At 41.7% G+C, this 18149-nt stretch overlaps 1 protein-coding gene across 3 annotated transcripts in view; it reads right to left on the bottom strand.

The window, feature by feature from the left end:
* PAX3 (paired box 3) overlaps positions 1–18149 on the bottom strand; it is an 81063-nt gene that overhangs the window by 18696 nt on the left and 44218 nt on the right. For 2 of the 3 annotated variants that reach the window (XM_075507372.1, XM_075507373.1), the window contains exon 5: positions 7723–7928. In XM_075507372.1, the coding sequence (XP_075363487.1) occupies positions 7723–7928 (206 nt within the window). The remainder of the gene's footprint in view (positions 1–7722; positions 7929–18149) is intronic. The other variant, XM_075507374.1, reaches the window with a different exon arrangement.

The following is an 18149-nucleotide window of genomic DNA, read 5'->3' as shown; positions in this document are numbered from 1 at the left end:
TCCAAAACTTTATTCAGTAGCAGTTATATGCTTTCTATGTTAAATGAAATGATTTATTTTATTATTATTTTTTAATCATAGTATTTCACTTAGACTACATTCGGCTAACTTGACTTATTCTCAGGAAAGAGTTCAGGAATTTTTTTTTTTATTTTTTAAATCAGCATATATCACAAAGAATCCATGTGCACTGTTACCGCTAAGTAAAGAAATCCTGAAAATTTTTGAAAATATCCAGCCAAGACTGAGAAATAAATCTAGTCACCACAAGACAATGCATCTGCTTAGAAACATATTGTAAACACCTGGGGAAACATTCTTTTGTCTGTACATTTCCAACATGATTTAAACACAATGTCCTCTTATGTTCAGCAAATTTCAACTTCCACCAGCACAACAAAATCCTCATCTTATGAGCGGCCTATTCAAATCTAGCAGGTTCCCCATAGGATGCTTCTGTTCTCCCGCAACCTCCCTTCTGAGAAGGAAGTGATCATCACCTGGATGCAGAGATGCTCCGAGTATGACACAGCCCCTAGTGAAGATCACAAGTGTCACACTGTGAGAAAGTGCCACCCTGTAGTGGGCATAACAGAAAACCAACTCTAGACCATCTACATCTACTTAATCTGACGAACTAATCCATCTTGTGTGTTGCCATCAGCAGCAACAGCATGGATCTCAGTGGAAGGCAGACCAACCCTAGATAGTACTTCAAATCACCACTGCCACACCAAATCCCCCATGGAAGCAAAAGCAGTGGATAGGCAAGCTACTGCATTTTGGCGACTCAAAATATAGCATTCTTACACAAATGGTACTGTGTCTGAAGGAATACGATCTACTTGTGTTGGTGTAACATGCAGGAGCTCTAAATTAGGTCAGCACTGTGCTTGGTGCTGTGCAAATGCAGACATGGACAGAGGAAACATGGCTTGTCTGAGGGACCCAAAAGTCATGTCTGCACCAGAAGCCAAGTCACATTCATTTTAGCGAGGCTCTGGCTCCCTAGTTTCTATGTCACTTTCAAAGATGGAATGTAAATTACCCAGATGTTTTGGAAACAAAATTGAACCCCAGTGTCTGTCCAAAATTTACACTCAAAAACAGAACTGAAGAGGATGAAATTCAGAGCAAAAGGAAAAAAAAAATAGTCCTTTAAGGGAAGTAAGTATTGGAGGCTCCAGTTTTTCAAGCATTTGGAACTGGACTGACCAAAAAAGAAACCACTCCGCAACAGAATATAAAAAAAATATTTTACACTGATGTAGAATGGATGAGGTAAACTAATAGGTTTCTCCCATCTCTATGATCCAATATTTAGATCCTGCTTTTTATTATCATTTTTCCTTTAAGTAGTTTGCAAGTGATCATGCCAACATCTTATTTCGTTGATCTCAACAGGATATTCTTTAAAAGATGCATTTATTCACTTGGGAACACGCTGGTGTAATTAGCCTTGACATTTCAACAGTCTGATCATAAACACAGAGTGCTCTATGTGCTTTTAAGGCAAAAAGATCTCTGAACCAACAGGGCAAAACATTCGAGATGTGAATTTTGCAGGAAACCGGGGGATATTTTGTTAAATACAGTCCTGACCATTGCAAGCATGAGTGCCAAAACCACACAAAGTCAAAAGACTGATGTATTGTTAACAGCACTTTTAATTTTAGACAGGGGGTTTTTGGTTTTTTCCCCTTTTGCCTTACAGTATTTTCATGGTAACTGCCTCCCCAACCCCCCGTTCCCCACCTCTCCCTTCCCACAAAATTCACATGTCCAAAATAAAGCCTGACCATCCTGGAAGCAGGAGTCCTTGGTGGGTGTGCCATCAGGGAGTGAATTTGGGGTGTGCCAGAAGCAGTGGGACTGTCTTGCGAAGAGGGGAGGCTGAATGTGGAAACTGCTAATGAAGCTGTGCTGCACCAGCCCGGACAGAGTTGACTCCATTACCTTTGCGAAACACGGCAGTGTGACTTCTAAAGACACTCCCAGTGCCCGGTCCTGCAGTCCCTGTTCATGCTGGACATACATTTACTTCAGCAACCTTCAGAGCACTCTGTGCAGGCACTTTCACCCTCTCACCAGGCCGACGGCCGACACCAGTGCTTGCTGGCCTGACCTGACTGGGAGTTCATTCAGATAACACAAAACAGCAAGGAAAAAAGGAAAAAAGGCTTTTTCCCTCCCTTTTCTTTTTTTGCAGTAGGGTGAATTTCCATCCTGGCTCACCATGTTACCAGATGAGCTCCAGGGAGAGCACTGCCAGGAACCAGCCGTAGGAAGACGAAAGAGTAGAAACAGAATTGCTTCTTAGCAACAACTAGTCGGCAAATCAGCTTTGCTACGGCATCCACGCACCCCCAGCCTCACAGGAATATGGTCTACTGCGTATGCACAGAAGCACGCCATGGGTACGCCTGTTTCCTCACAGCATCCCAAAGCGGTGCTGCTAACCAGCTGAGAACGACCTGCCGTGACCACCAGTGGGAACGCAGCAAGGCTGCAGGTTCTCCGCCTGGGGTCTGCCGGGAGCTGTTTTTTATGGTGATGGGAAGTCATGCTGGTTGGGATACACAGAATTACCAACGTGATGGAAACCAGAGTTCTTTTAAAGCGAGCAAACAAAAATAATAAATAAAAAAACCACCATACACAAAATTAAAAAAAAAAAAAAAAAAAGGAAAAAAAAACACCAGACCAAAAAAAACACTAGGCTGTGCCAAAGGGAATGAGGACTTCCAGCCACCTCCCAGTGCAATCCAACATACTGAACTCTCATAGGTTTCTTTGAAAAGACTTTGACTCAGTCCTACACAAATACTTCTAAAACACTGCCACTGACTAGTTCTGCAAAATATTGACTAATAAGCAAATTGAACTGTGTATTTATAAATTAAAGCACCACTAATTTGAGCCCTTAGGCAGCAGGGACCAGAAAAAGAGAATCAAAATCACATCCATTCTTTTCCTTTACATTTAAAAACGTCTTCTTGGGCCTGCATATGTTTGTAGTTGGCTAATTTACCCATAAGAATTTCTCCTTTACCCCAGGGGGAGGAGAAAAAAAAAAATATCTGCAATTACAGGGTTATCTACTACAAGAAAGCACACAGCATTTTCTTTCTTTATCCTATATATGATGCAAGAGCGACAGCCTCAAAAAAAGGCACTATAAATTCTCCATAAACCACATCAGGAGTAACTGTAAAGATCTGCTGAAACATCTTCAATGTTCCTGAATCTGTCTCACATTCCTCTACCCCATCTCCCTGTAGGACTGTGCAGTTCAGCATATAAGCTCAAACCGTTTCAGAGGAGCTAAGGGCAAATAAAGACTTTTTTTGGCACAGGTCCTCCCTCCCCCATGATTTCTCAGTGAATGCTTTTCACTGTTTGCTACTGAGAAGCAACTTAAAGCTAAGAGAGTGGACTTCAGAGCTTTCAAACCTTACTACTAGCTTAAGAGTCATAATTTCTTCTCTCACCTTTCCCCCCACTATCTTCTTCTCCAAACCATCTCTTCCCCTCCCTGTACCACAGTGAAACAACGAAAACAATATGCAAGCACAGCACTTAAAAAATTTATCATTCTTATTCTGATTACTCAAGATTTCTGAGCTCTTGGGACTTCTCTTATTTGCTGAGGCTATAAGCTTTTTACAAAAGCTTACAAGCTGATTACAAGTTTGACATGAGAACATTCAACTCCATCCTATTAGCCTGGAGAGATCTGCCTGAATTTTCAGACATACTAATTTGTTAAAGAATATTTTTCTTTTTGGAAGTTTTCAAGCAAACAGATTAAACCCGGGATTTGGCTGAGAAGAGTCTTTTCAGGACAGGACATACTCATGTTTCAGAATTCTTCCTGACTTCCCCTGCTTTTTCACCATTATTCATGGACTAAAAGAGTCCAAACAAGTTTCTCCCATTGTCTTTGGGGTTAAGCAGGAAGGCCACATGCCAGTCGCTTCTCACAACTGGACCTCCTGCCCCGCACGATCCCATGCAGCTGGGGGCAGATTCTCGACATGGTCCAACATGCAAGTCTCACACATCACGTTTCTGATAACTGGGGAGGCCTGCCTTCAACACACAGCCCAACGGGATTTGTCTGACTGGCCAGTCCCCATCAGCCAAGGCAGACTCCTGGTCCTCCGCCTGCCACAGGACAAACCTGAACCTTATTTAAAAATCCTTTACCAAAAGACTGAATTAAATACCTCCCACTGTCAACCTGAAACAGGCTCCAAGCTGCTGCCAAAGTTCGCCCAGTTCATCCAGGTCTAAAAATAAGCCTGATGTGGGAATCAAAAGGGGGCCAGAAAAGATGCTACCCACTTCATTCCTTATGCACTATTTATTACAGAAACCATAACCCCACTGCTCTGAAGCTCAGAAAGAGCCTTTGATCTTTATCTACACTGGGGAAAATTTCACTTTTAGAATTCGCCTTCAGATTGAGTCAGTAAAAATAGGCCATAGACCTTAACGGCCTGCACTGCAACTTAATGATGGTTTTAAGGAGGTTTTAAACTGGACCAGTAAAGCACTGCATGGTTGTGATTTTTACTCACAATATGTGAATCTAACTTCACATTCCCAGGGTACTACTACTATTTTTTTTTTTTAAATAAAGGGTCATCCTTTGGGACTCCGCTTATATTTCTGAATTGTATCTGATGAATGCACAAGACCAAAGAACTTTCCCCTTCCTGCTGCATCTAATGTGCAAAAAGAGCTGGATGTCTTTGGAAGAGGCAGCAGAAGAGGTTGTCCTGGCTCCACATGACATCTAAGCTCAAACACGGGGGAGAAAGACTCAGTCGTCTTTGAGTGGAAAGGCGCTGCAGGAGAAATAGCAAGGAGCATTTTAACTCCTTATTACCCCCAGTGCTGAAGTATTTGCAATGATTGTAGTTACACATCTCATGACTCTTGCAATGTGGAGTTTGTTGCAACATGTCTTTCCCCAAAAGCCTTTTGCCTTTCCTGTCCCCACAATTAAGTGCACAAATAACATTCACAGTGTAAAGTCTGTTTTCAGTTGCTTGTAGCTTTCAAAAAATTCCCCTTAGGGACTGAAATGTTCTAAGTTTGATCTCAGCCCAGAGGCAACTTTTTCTCCCCCTTCCAACCAACCAGCTTAGAAACATGCATTTAGTTGCCCTTCAACAGTGGGAAAGTGAGAAAATAGATGATTCGGCAGTTTAATACTCTTCCTTTCATGGGTGTTCAGAGACCGCCTTGGGGAATAGGAGGAGACGGGAAGCATGGGGGCGGCAGGGTAGGAAAAACAAAACATGAGATGCGAGCGCTACATAGAGGGACTGAGGGAATAGCAAGGTTGGTCCAGTTGTAATCAATTAAATCACTTCCTAGACAATGTAAAACAACTCTACAAAATTAGTCCTTACAGCTCCAGAGAAGAAGAAAATTTTCTGGGTTCAGCCGGACTCAGGCTGCAAAGAGCTAGCTCTTTCAGATGATGCTTGATCGGGAAGCAGTCAAAGAGATCTTTGTGTATATATCCATATAAAATTTGCTATCTCTGATCTCTGTCATACTGTTACCAAAAAAGAAGTGTGACTAAGAAAGCTTGAATGCTACATCAGTATGGCTACCCAGCCCTCTCAGCCTCAAGTCTCTTAGGGTTACTTTCTTTTCACAGGTTGTCTTTTATTTCATGCCCATCATAGGTGGCTATTTTAAGGGGCTATAGAGAGGTGCTGAATGCTGATAAGGCAAATCCTGTATCCCTTAATCCACTGCTAAATCACTCTGCCAGGCTTCAAGGGTACCAGACAGATGGAGTGCACTAGGAAACTGCCCACAGGCTGGCTACTTCAACCCCAGCTCATCTTTAATCCAGAAAGGTTTTGTTCTGGTATTTTAATCATTGATTGACTGGGAACTTTCTTCCATGCTGGGTTAGGTAAAATATCCATATGTCAGAGGTACTGGGGAATTCATGAGGCTGTAGATCATAGGAGTGGTGTGAGACAGGATGTGTCTCAAGGGAACCAAGGAAGCCATAAGGAATGTAAAAAGTCACAGGGTTAAAGCCACATTAAGACAGCTGTTATGTTAATGAGAGTTCTGCTTTTCTTCTAGCTGTGGGTCATTGATTTAGAAAAACACGAACAAGGTCTTTTTCATTTTATCGTTATTTTTCCACTGAAGCTAACATAGACCAAAACATCATATCCTAGATCCCATCCGTCTTGCTAACAGAACTTGTGTAGGAAGTTATCTTTATTATGTTTGTGCGTGGATGATTCCTAGGGCTTGATTTGGTCTTATGTGGCCCAAGTCTATATATGAAGCTGTTTTGCAAGCATTTCACTTAGTAAACATGTTAAGAAGAGTCATGCACCACTGAGTTTGCCTTCCAGAAAAATTCATCCATCCATCTGATTTTCTCTCACAGTCATAACAAACACTTACAAGAACTGTGAAGTCTTCCGCAAAAACATTTAGCCGGTAAAACTGAAAAAGTCTGGACCTTTCAAGACAGATACTCAATAATACAGCCATGGTGCAAGAGGCATACTTGTCTTAAAAAGTCAGAGGGATATTTTGCATTGCTTATTTCAATTCGCAGTGTCTGAATGCCTCAGGCTGAGCTTCAAAGGCCAAAACATAAAAACAGAGTTTCACCAAAGCAACCAAATTCACCTGTATCCTTGGTTAGATCACAAATTACCACTCATTTCTCTTCGTTGGTTAGATCACAAGCTACAACATTTTGCTTGTCACCCAACCGCACATTTGCTTTCGAACACTTGCAACTTGGGCTGATTTAAACTGAACGTTCTTTTCCAAATGACTCTTAGATGTCAAGTAGTGAAAGAGCAGCAGAGGATTCTGCCTATGGTATTAAACATTTCACAGGACATGCTTCTGTGCTGTGAAACAGAGTAAGTCCTAGTCTGAACCTGAACTCCAGGGTGCAGTTTATTCCAGAATTATTTGGCTGTTATTTGCCCAGTTTTGCACATCTGAAAATCCAGGTTCATGCTTTTTTTTTTTTTTTTTTAATTTAAATCAACTCCATAGTTTACTCCTCCAGCACATTAGCTTGTTTGTTTTAGACAATCCAGATCGACATGAAGTTGTGAAGACCTAACAGTTATTTGAGAGTTTATTTTCTTTTGAATTAAACTGACAGTGGGGATAAAAGAGATATTACAAAGTTTAAAATCAAGTCAACTTCACAAGCTAACCTAAAAGTAAACTGTAGATACTGCACCAGTAACCCTGCTCACTTGCATGGCTCTACAGACACATTGTCCTTTTTAAAATGTTTTTCTCTCCTCTGTTAATGCCTGAAAGACCCAAACAACAACAGATGAAATCAGTTAAATAACTATAAACTAGTAAAACAGCTGACCTGATTATATGCACAGTGCTGTCAAATGCATAAAATAAACAAACTGGGATAGTAGACCTTCTTCTCCAAAGGTTCAGTATTATATTCATGGTAGGTATGGTGCTATTACTGGGGAAAACGCAAAACTTTTTTCAAAGCAGTTTTTGCTTTAAACAGTTGGAAAACCAATGTCTATGTACAGATGCAAAAACCCCTAAGGCTTTAAGCAACGTAGCTTCACGTTTTCCTTCTACTCCAGGGTAGGATCACGTGAGACTATAAAAGGACCCAACACGCTAACAGAAAAGGAAATTCCCTTTGTTAGGCAGCTTTTAAATACATACCTGGACACGAGCCTCTGTGAGTTTGGCTCTTTGCGCAAGTTCTTCCCGGGTATAAATATCAGGGTAGTGTGTCCTCTCAAAAGCTCTTTCCAGCTCTTCCAGCTGCTCTGCTGTGAAGGTTGTCCTGCTACGACGCTGCTTTCTTTTTAAAGGCAAATCTGGTTCAGAATCGATGTCAGAGCCTTCATCAGACTGGGGTGCTGATGCTCAAAAAAGAAAAAAATAAAGACAAAAATTAGCTTTATTTGAAGAAAAGAAAAAGCAAAATATTGGATCAATCAATGACATCATCTTATATGGAAAAGCTTCTTTTTCCCCATAACTCAGAATTGAGTTGGCAAACTTCAAAAAAGTGAGAAACGAATTAGAATTAAATGTTACATTGTGCAAGTGTGCTCAAATAAATAATTGTCAAAAGTTCAACTATGAGTTTAGAACCTTTTGCTGGCACAAGAATATTTAAGGACTACTAGCAATCTTTCTGAGTAAATGAATTATTTGATTTCTTTGTTTTAACTTCTCCAGCAGTTTGCAAGTGTTTTTAAAACTTGAGAAGTACTGCTTAGTCCCAAGCAATCAGACAAGCAACACAGCCTTGTTCCTTTCCCTGAACTAGTGAACAAGTACAAATATTTGTCACACTGGAGTGCATGTTGTAACTTAAACATTTCAAATCTTCTTAACATGTTTCTATAGACACATGTTCATGAGACCTTCCCTGTAGATCCATCACTAAAACCTTATTGCTGAAATGGTTATGGAAGTTATTACAATGGTATGGGGAGCGCTATTGAAGAAACCAATTCTCATACACAATCAAATATTTACTTCATGTCATGTGTATTATTTGTCCTACACTCTGAACAGTATTTTACACATGTTTGTGTTAGTATATCTCAGCACATTTAAACATTCCCACTTGTTTGCAACTTACTTGCCTGTCTTAGGACCACCTAACGTAACCTTAAGACAGGCCAGACAAGTGTTAATGTTAATATTAAAAAAAAAAAAAATTGAGACATGTTGCACAGAGAAGTCCTGTAAGAATAGCTGAGAGCAATAGTTTGACTTGACTCTTCCAGTTACTAAAGCGAGTTGATTCCAGCATATGCGATGACCAGAGCTGAAATACACGGACTACATGCTTCCTTCACCTAAGGTTTCATCATTATTCCTCCTAACCTTGGGAGGTTTTCCAGCACAGAGCATGTCTACATGCAGATGTGCTGATGCTCAGCCTCCAGGCAACAGTCCAGGATGTGACTGCAAAACCACCAGGCTGTGTTGGACCAAGAGGCCCTCACACTATACCCCGAGTCAGTACTTAAGGAAAGTCAGCAAGAAACAGACCCCATACAGCATGTCCATGACCCAGGAAGGGGTTACCAACTCTTGTGATCAGCAGTTTAAAGAGAAATCAGAACTGAAACTTTTACTGGGTTTCAGGGACATGGACGGAGCGAGATCACACACCCACGCACACACAGCTCCTGGCATCACTGCTTGTTTCCCCTGTGCTCCCTGGCAACCAAGTGAACTCCAGCTACAGCCCAGCCACAGCTGAACCCATAGCTATAGCCGTGGAGGCAGCAAAGCCTCTTCCAGTACCTGACCACATTCTCTTTCTCCAACAAATAGTAATGAACCAAAGGAGTAGACTTCCAAAGGCAGTCTTCACTTGCATCAGCTGCTGTCCCAGGCGACAAGCCTTCCTTCTTGCCTGAGTCTTCAAGGGAAACCACCTAAAGAGGGCAGACACTCCCCAGTGATGCTGAAACTGCTCATTCAATTGAAATACAAGTATTGCTTCTACGACTTCAATAATTCCAAATAAATTATTGATATAGACATTGATTTAAAATAATCTTCTTAACATGATTTATTTGGAAGTAACTGAGAACACAAAGCCAGAAAGAAATCACTGTTTCTCAAGCTCCAGCTAAAACCCCCCACCATGTTCATTTCTAGCTATCTTACATTTCCAATTTCACTCAAGCTGTTTGAACTAATAAATACACCTAATCTGTTTACTTGGTTTTACAGCATGAGAAAGACAAAGTGCTTTTTTCAGACATCTCAGCTGAAGAGTTTATGAATTTCTGCATACCAAAAAAAGAACAATTACTGCTAGACCAGAGGCTCTTATGTGAAAGCTATCTTCGTTGTCCAGACACCATGAATACTTTGGATCCAACATATGCAGGACATCAGGAGAAACTCCCATAGAGCTCAGCATTAACGCACTGTGAAAACATCCAATTCCCTGAGTCTCTTACTTGCATGGAAGTTTTGCCCCAAGTAAGACTGGATTAAGCTGTTCTGGTTCTTGAGAATATTGTCCGTGAGAACAAAGGGGAATCAGCACAAACATCCTATCCCAAACAGTTCAGGTTCATTCCTTATTAAACAGGCAATCTGGGGTATCCCAAAAAGAACATAACACATTGTCTGAACTAGTGACAAATCCCAAATCTTCTCAGTTGGGGTCCCAAGCAAATCAGTGACACCTGCCTTCCTCAGCAACTGCCAAGTTACAACCCTCCAGGATGGCTTCATGCTGCTGTTCAAGAATAAAAAGAAACATAGGATATTTAAAATATAGTTTCCCTATGTTAGCCTCAGATACAAATCACCCACCTTAAGCAGAACAGCTATTGCTGACAAGCTAGACTAGTGGAGGAGAGCACACCAGCCATGCTAGCACAGTCATACTGGCTAGCACTGCACTCTGACCATACCTGATGTGGTAAGATCTGAAACAGAGCTCAGGAAGGTCCCTTTTGGAGACAACTTCTCTGACAAAAGTTGCCTTCAATTGCGTACAATAAGTTTAAAAAAAAAAAAAAAAAAAAAAAGGGCAAATCCTCAGGTCTCAGGAATTCTTTCAAATTCTTAGGTCTCAGGAACTCTTTCAATACTCTCTTTCAGGCTCTACGTGTATGTATGGAACATTTTCAAACATCTACATATATGCCTTTAAAAACCCAGTTTAAACTGTGCAATTTAAAGTGGATATTTATCGCTAAATTTCTGAAGTGAATTCCCTCACCAACTGGGTGGGAAGTATCAGGAGGCCTATAATGACCTTTCTAAAAATGCTTTACAAAGACTTAGCAAAATCTTGTGATGTTTCCCTGCACCTTGCATTCATGCAGCAATGAGAATGCAGAACTGAAACACTGACTTAATTTCATTTTCATTTTAGCTTTCCATTTCATTAAGCAGTATATGAAAGGCACAAAGGTAAACCAGTCAGAAAAAACTGAACAAAGTATCTAAGAGTCCAGGACAATACATCTAATCAAGTGCAAACATTTAGAGAGAAAGTAATAAAATGAAAGTAGGGAGAAAACATATATCAAATGAAATGGCTTTCATATCTATCATAATCATATCTGATTTCATTGGTGTTACCCTTTGCCAGGCCTGGCTGCTACGTGCAACTTTCTTGAAAATATTGAGTTCCTTTGTCTTGTCTGATCTGCAGTATTAAAATCAGACAAATGTAATCTCAAATGACAGCTACCTGTCTGTACTACAAACTGCATTATTTTTATTTCTTACAAAGTCTTCTTAAATATTATTAATTTCAAGGAAGTTTTTAGTCTTATTTTTTTCTATTAAAATACCATTATTAGACTTTTATATAGGTGAGAAGCCAGAGTATTGGCTAGGCACATAAATTGGACATACCTTAGCCTTTAAAAAAGCAGTATTTATTTTATATGTGCTCAATAGCCATGGTGTATTGCCCTTTTGCTAAGCAGTATCTCACTAACAGATCCACCGAGCTCCAAGATACTATTCAGCGCAGGTAAAGGTGGTCAGATTTTAGCTGGGTTATTTCTATCTCCATCACCTCCACAGACACACAACATGCATATCACTGTTTACAGTCGTCCTAATGATCTTAATACTCCAACCCCTCGAGCTATAAATAGGAGAAAGAAGGAGACTCACCAGTGTCCTGGGAGATCCCCGGCCAGACTCCTCGGGATCACCGGTACCCTGCTTACTGCACAGCTCAAAATGGGGGAGGCAGCCAAAAGCACTACCAGTAGCTGAGCCATGAAGTTTAATTAAAGAAGAAATTACAGAATTAAAGAGAAATTATTTGTCCCTTAACCCCTCGTGACCTGTCTGGTGGCCTGAGGAAATGCTGCATGCCGGTTATCACCATGATATGCAAAAAACCGCTGCCCAGTGTCAAAGGCATTCGGTCACCTGGAGCTCTGCAACCATCCCTTTTCCAAACACCATAGACAGACACGTCAGGGCAAAAACCGAACAACAAAATAACGCACAAGAGGTCATTCTGTGGGTTGTTCTTCCTCTCAGCAAGACATTTCATTTGAATAATTAAATAACAAAAACATGACAACCATTTAAAACCCATACATTACGGCTGCAGCACAGCGCACCTGACAAACGCAGGCAGAGAGGTTATCTTTCTGCAACCGGCAAGGGCACAACTTCTCCGGCAATCCTTCAGTCACTGTGAAATTTTTTAATACAATATTACACAGCCTCTTCCTCTAAGCATAACAGCCTGGGTCTGCCCTAGATAAATTCTGTCTAGCCGCAGATCTCGCTAAAATAAGACCAAAAAAAACAACATACCAAAGGCTAGGGAGGGTTCTGGCGGCGGTTTTATTTGCTAGCTGCCCTCCCCGGATCTTCCCATTTCTTTATTTATGCAAGATTAATTTCACAGGCTCTTCCCCTCGTGCCACATCTCTATTACTTAGGGCTGCGGCCAGGGCATCCCCAGCTTTGGGGCTAACCGGGGTGTTCTGCACCGGGAGGCAGCGGGTACCGCCGGGCTGCCGACGGCTGCCTGATCCCCGCAGCCTTTCATGCCCAAAGAGACGCGAGTGACCTCCTCCGTGTTTACTCGGGTGCAGGCGAGGAGTGCAGCAGGGCCGCTACCCCCACACAAACGCACAGTAAATGACAAATGACACTTTCTCTTTGTGATCTTTAGGATTTTTGTTGACTTATTTGGCGGCTTTTGTTGGGTCCTAAGAAATGGCCTGTGGCTGAGGCCTATTCGGCCGATTTCCACGCTCCATCTGTGGTATCCATCAGCAGGGCCTTTGCCCGCATTCAGGGCTCTGACACCTGCCTGGCAGGATGCGGGAGGCACAAAGGAGGCTGCTGCGGACGAGGGGGGCGGTGGGCCGGGGGGCCGGGGAGGGCAGCCAGGGTGAAGGGGATGCACAGCAGGGGTTAATCCAAGCTACCCCCTCCCCGAACCCCGCACCTGGAGGCGGCCCTCCAAGACCGCCTCTCCCTGCCAGAGGTAAGGGGGCTCAAACGCAACCCTCCATCGTATTGTGGATGAATTAAAGAGGAAAATGAGGGAGAGACGGGAAAACTGTGCCATCGGGATATGGGCCGTCAGAGTCACCCCAGGCACTCGCTAAATAAACCTCCAGCACTGGCTTGCTGCGAGGGCTGGGAGCAGTGGTAGGTGGCCGGCAGCGCATTCCTCCCTGGACCCTTGTTTGTGTTGGGGGAGGCTTTCAGCAGCTGGCGTTTTAACAGTCGGCAGACTAGAAACACGTCAGGCGTCCTTTCTTTCCTCAAAATAAAGCCCACAGGAAAATAAAACGGCATCTTGATTTCCTACTAACAGCCCCCCTCTCCCCTTCCCTCTGAGCAGTCCCGTTTAGGGGCAGGCTCATATTTGCATACCAAATATAATGAAGACTCTGGAGCCGACCAACTACCTCCCGCCCAGTGCATCAGCCCTTCATTTCGCTGTATTTGCCTGGGGAAACGTGACGCCAGGCTCCCCTCTCCTCCTCCCGAAACCTCACTGTCACAGCAAGGAGCCATTAAAAAGAAAATACGCCCTGCCAGGTCTGTGCTAATCAAAACAGGACAAATAAACTCTGACACTCAACAACTCCCCAAGTGCCCACAGCCCTGGGTGGAGACTACAGATTAGTTATGAGTATGGCAGGCAGCAGGGTACGAGCTCGGGGGGTCTGGAGTCACCCCTCAGCCACCTGTGAGCTGTTTAAGACGCCACAACTGAACGCCATGTTTATTTAAGATAAAGCACGCTCCCAAGATCAGAAGAGCACCCCTAAATTTTAGGTTGTGGTGCTCCCACCAAAGCACTTTTGGCAAGTTTACCAGGACTCAGAGCTGCAATTTTATCCAATTCACTGTTCGCTTTCTGTGCTTCACCATTAACAGGGGAAAAGGACAGTGGGGAGATTCAGGCACGCCAAGTTTCACCCCGTTAGGTCACAGCAAAATTTGTTAGCAGTTGGACTCCTCTTCTCTGAGAGGAAAACAAAAAGCAAATTTCAAAAAAACATAAAGAACAAAATAAGAAGCCACACAAGATTTCTCGGTGGGATTAAGATAAAACATACTAATGCTGCTACATACTCCTATTTCCCTGTTAAAAGTGAAAATTTGGGATCAGCAAATATATGAGAAAATTCTCAATCTTGCTAGAAAGCAACAGAAAACCTAGTACGATGTGAAATAATCACAAGTAGTAAAATTGCTTTTAACCCTTTCTACCATCATTTTGACTATGATATATTAAAAAACAAGAAACGAAACCAAAAAGCAAGCCTCTGTTCCAGACATGAATATTGCTTATCTAACAAGGATTAAGTCACACTTCAATTACTCCTTTGAAAACCGCTGCTATTTGCAAAGGGCATACTTACAAAAACATTGTAAATGGCTTTTTTTTAAACTCCACAGGCACTTTACAGAAGTCTGCAGTGAGAGAATGAGAGAAATGGGGAGAAAATATGTTGCTGTTTAAGTAAACTGATTAATAGGAGTAATTAATCGGTTACTGGAATTGGAAAAGAGCAACCCCATCTCCTGTGAGCTCTAAACTGGAAAGTCGGCACAGAGAGGGAACAACCACCACAACAGTGATAAAAGTGATCTTCGAGAGAAGTGGATGGTATTTTTATTTTGTTTGGGCTGATTCACATAGAGAAGCGTGCTTTGTACAGCGAAGTGAAAAGGAAAACAGTAGCTGCAGTAAAAGGAAATGGCCAACAGTGACTTTTATTTACAATTACCAAGAGACAGGCTATTATTGACCATATGTGCCACAATCGCCCTCCTTATCATGGGTTGGCCATCGTGTCCATTGGGAGCTGTTAATGAACTGGGTAATTGAGCTGCTGACATGTGTTACCAAAACAAAACAATAGGAAGAAGAGACAAATGAACATTTTATTTGCCAATCAGAGTAGGTTCCGCTTTTCAGAGAGCTGTGCCTAAGTAAGTGGCTGAATACATAAAACAGTGCATTGAAGGCAAGCAGATGCATGCACAATAATGGTTAACTGACAGCCTATGGCCCATCTGTGCTTAACATTTTGTTAAAGAAATTACTTGACTTGCTAAAGAGACAAATCATACAGCTGCCCCAAGTGCTGCATTATAAGAGATAAATCATTAGCTAAACTGTTTCATGCTTAAAATGACAATGCATATTAACAGTTATGCAGGGACATTTTGTCAGCACAGCTTGATGCGGTTATAACTTACAAAAAATGTGACAGCTCATAGCTATTCAACGATTTCAACTTAGAAGAGAATGACAACACTGTGAAAACAATTTCACTGCACAAACAATACACAGTTCACAGTCTCTTTTTAATTTTTTTTTTTTGAATGATGAAATAATATGGAAAGGAAAAAAAAATGGTCAGTGTCTAACTGTTCTGCACCATTAACCTGCTAGCATGTACTTCATTCAAAACCACAGAGCATCAAAAAGGAACACATTCCATTTTAAATATCAAAGACTGCATCGCCAGCACTAGAATAAATGGCTAATTCTCAACTGTGCATGAAAGGATAAAGAATTTCTAGAGTGAAAGGAAGGGAAGAGGAAACTGCAAATACAACTACAAAAAATCTCTTCTTATTCCCCCACCTCCTCTTCCAAAAAGAGATTTGTTTTGTTGATACAAGTAACATTACAGTACTTAACAGCTTTGCATGTGAGCCTGATCCCACTCTCAAGTTTCACCGCTGTAAATTTGCACTGGGAATTAGGGTTGTTATAAATAATAACAACATTATTATTTAATGGTGTAAACTAAATATAAAGGAACTGCAGTTAGCACTCAGATTCTATTGTACAGGTAGTGCACACACATGGGCATGTATAGCCCAGGAAACCTGCCCAAGGGAGGGCAGAAAAACAGACCCCCTGCTCCCGACTCAGTCACACAGACCAGGGCAAGCCAGACCCTCAACCAGATTTACTTGAGCAACCGCACTACCTGAAATAAAAACCAACAACAACAAAAATGCTATTTGGTAACACTCATCTAGCCTGTGGGACCTTTCCCTCTGCTTTCAGAGGCTGGTGCCCACATAAGGGTTAGCTCAGGTTTAATGACTAAATAAAGGTTAAATTGCTGGTTTTCCCCACGAAGACAAGACTGCCTTGCTGACTTAGTACGGTTTCTATTCACTGGCCTCAAAGGGCTACTCTGCCATTTCCACCAGGATAAGAGCAAAGCTTGATCCAGGCAAGCTGTGGCCCTTGCTCAATCTCTCCCATCGTTCCCAGCAGATCCAGGGAAGGAGTTCAGCAAGAGGGAGCCGGCACTGTGATAACCCCAGGCATGACAAAGCACTCCAGCATGAACCTGTACAATCCCACTGTCACTGGACTCTGAGTCACCCTGGACCATCTCTCTGAATACAGCCTATTGACTCAGAGAGGAGGGTTTTTTGAAAAGCACAAAGAGGAGTCACAAGCAGGTCCCTCGCAAGTGCCCACATCTGTGGGCTTTTCCAACCCTTCCCACCGGGAGCATCCGTGTAATGCTGCGAACATGAGTACTGTATTTAAGCATTGCAACATCTTGTCTTCTCACGTAAAAGAACAGCAGCAGACTTCAAGGAAAAACTTCCAGAGGACTCAAAAAAAGAACAACTTTGTCTCCTAAATTTAGAAAAATGTGAAGGAAACTAAATACTCAAATCCAAAGGAGGTTTGCTCTGAACAACCCTTAGGAAGTTGATATTTTAGGCAACATTTTAATATAAAAAACAAGGAGACTTAAGAGGAAAGCTAAATCTCTCTTGTACAAATCCCAGAAGATACTAAGAAACAGAGGCTTCTTAGATTAACAGAGACTTCTTGTGTCTTCAAGCCAGTATCAGCTGATGGAAGAGCCGATCGGTAACCAATTAAGACTGAAAACATTGAGTATCCTGAGAGATAGAATTTGTCAGCTGAGAAATTAAATAAAGCAAATGAAGGAGTCTCTGGATAAATAATGAGACTGTATTAGCGGATTAAAGCACTACAAATAATTGAGCTGTCAGCAATCTTTCACCGTGTAGGCAGTGTGGATTCTTCAGAAGGAAAGGGAAAAAAAAAAATCTATACATTTTATTTGGCTCAATCCTTTGCAACAACAGCATGTAAACAAAACGCCTAAAGTTATATAAGCTGATCAAACTCACTGGGCATACTAAGACGGAAAAAGCTGACAAGCATTTTTCAAAAACAGCTCTGCATTGCTTCACTGGGTTTTGACCAACTCGTAGAACAGCTAAAACATTTTGGATGAAAAAAAAAAAAGTTGTAGTACAGATACTTAAGGTAAAAAAATTGAGAATATTTTAATACATTTCCTAGGTCTCTCAACTAGTTCTAGCACCTGAATTAATACATCCTTGATTCAAACCAGACAAATACTGACAGAGCAAGCTGTGTAGATAGTTTCATCTCAATGTCAACATTACAGTCCCCAAAGTCTCTATTGGAAATTAAGGCTATCATCTCTTCTTAAACCCACAGCTGCAGCCAGACCACCCCTCAAGCCACTTTTACCTACTATAGAGCTAAACTGAGTTATACGATCATCTCTATTTATCGCTCTCAGGACTTGGAATGGCCAAAATATTTCCAGACTTTTTTTTTTTTAAACAGAATATTGAATTTTGTCATTGAATACTCCATTTCCTCTAGAAATTACTTATACTTTGCAGAAGATTGCTGGGGTTTTGTGAAAGAAAACTAAGAGTGCTGACTTTTTTCTTTTTTTTTTTTCCTTCATTTTCCAGACTTCAGTCAATAAAAAAAGGTTACATTTTTCACCAGATATTTTTTCTGTGATTGATTTTCCAAGGTACTACCTACTCCTGCCAAATGCCTCTTTTACAGCCAAATCTGTTAGTAACTCAAGGTCACTCCCATCACAACTACATAAGAATTGGGGTGCTGACCTCAAAATCCATCATCTTCTGTCATGGGACCTGGTCCTACTGGGTACTGAGCCCTCCAGTCCCACTGGCCAAAGACAGTCTCTGCCCTTGTAGTTGTTCCAGGATTTGGGATGAAAGGACCCTTTGCACTGCTACAATGGGATAGCAGTAGGGTGCTCAGCACCTCTTTGTGTTACTTCCCA

This window comes from Mycteria americana, chromosome 7, assembly GCF_035582795.1.
Source record: "Mycteria americana isolate JAX WOST 10 ecotype Jacksonville Zoo and Gardens chromosome 7, USCA_MyAme_1.0, whole genome shotgun sequence".
NCBI lineage: Eukaryota > Metazoa > Chordata > Aves > Ciconiiformes > Ciconiidae > Mycteria > Mycteria americana.
The sequence above is the reverse complement of the archived record's forward strand: the minus strand, read 5'-3'. Positions and strand labels throughout refer to the sequence as shown.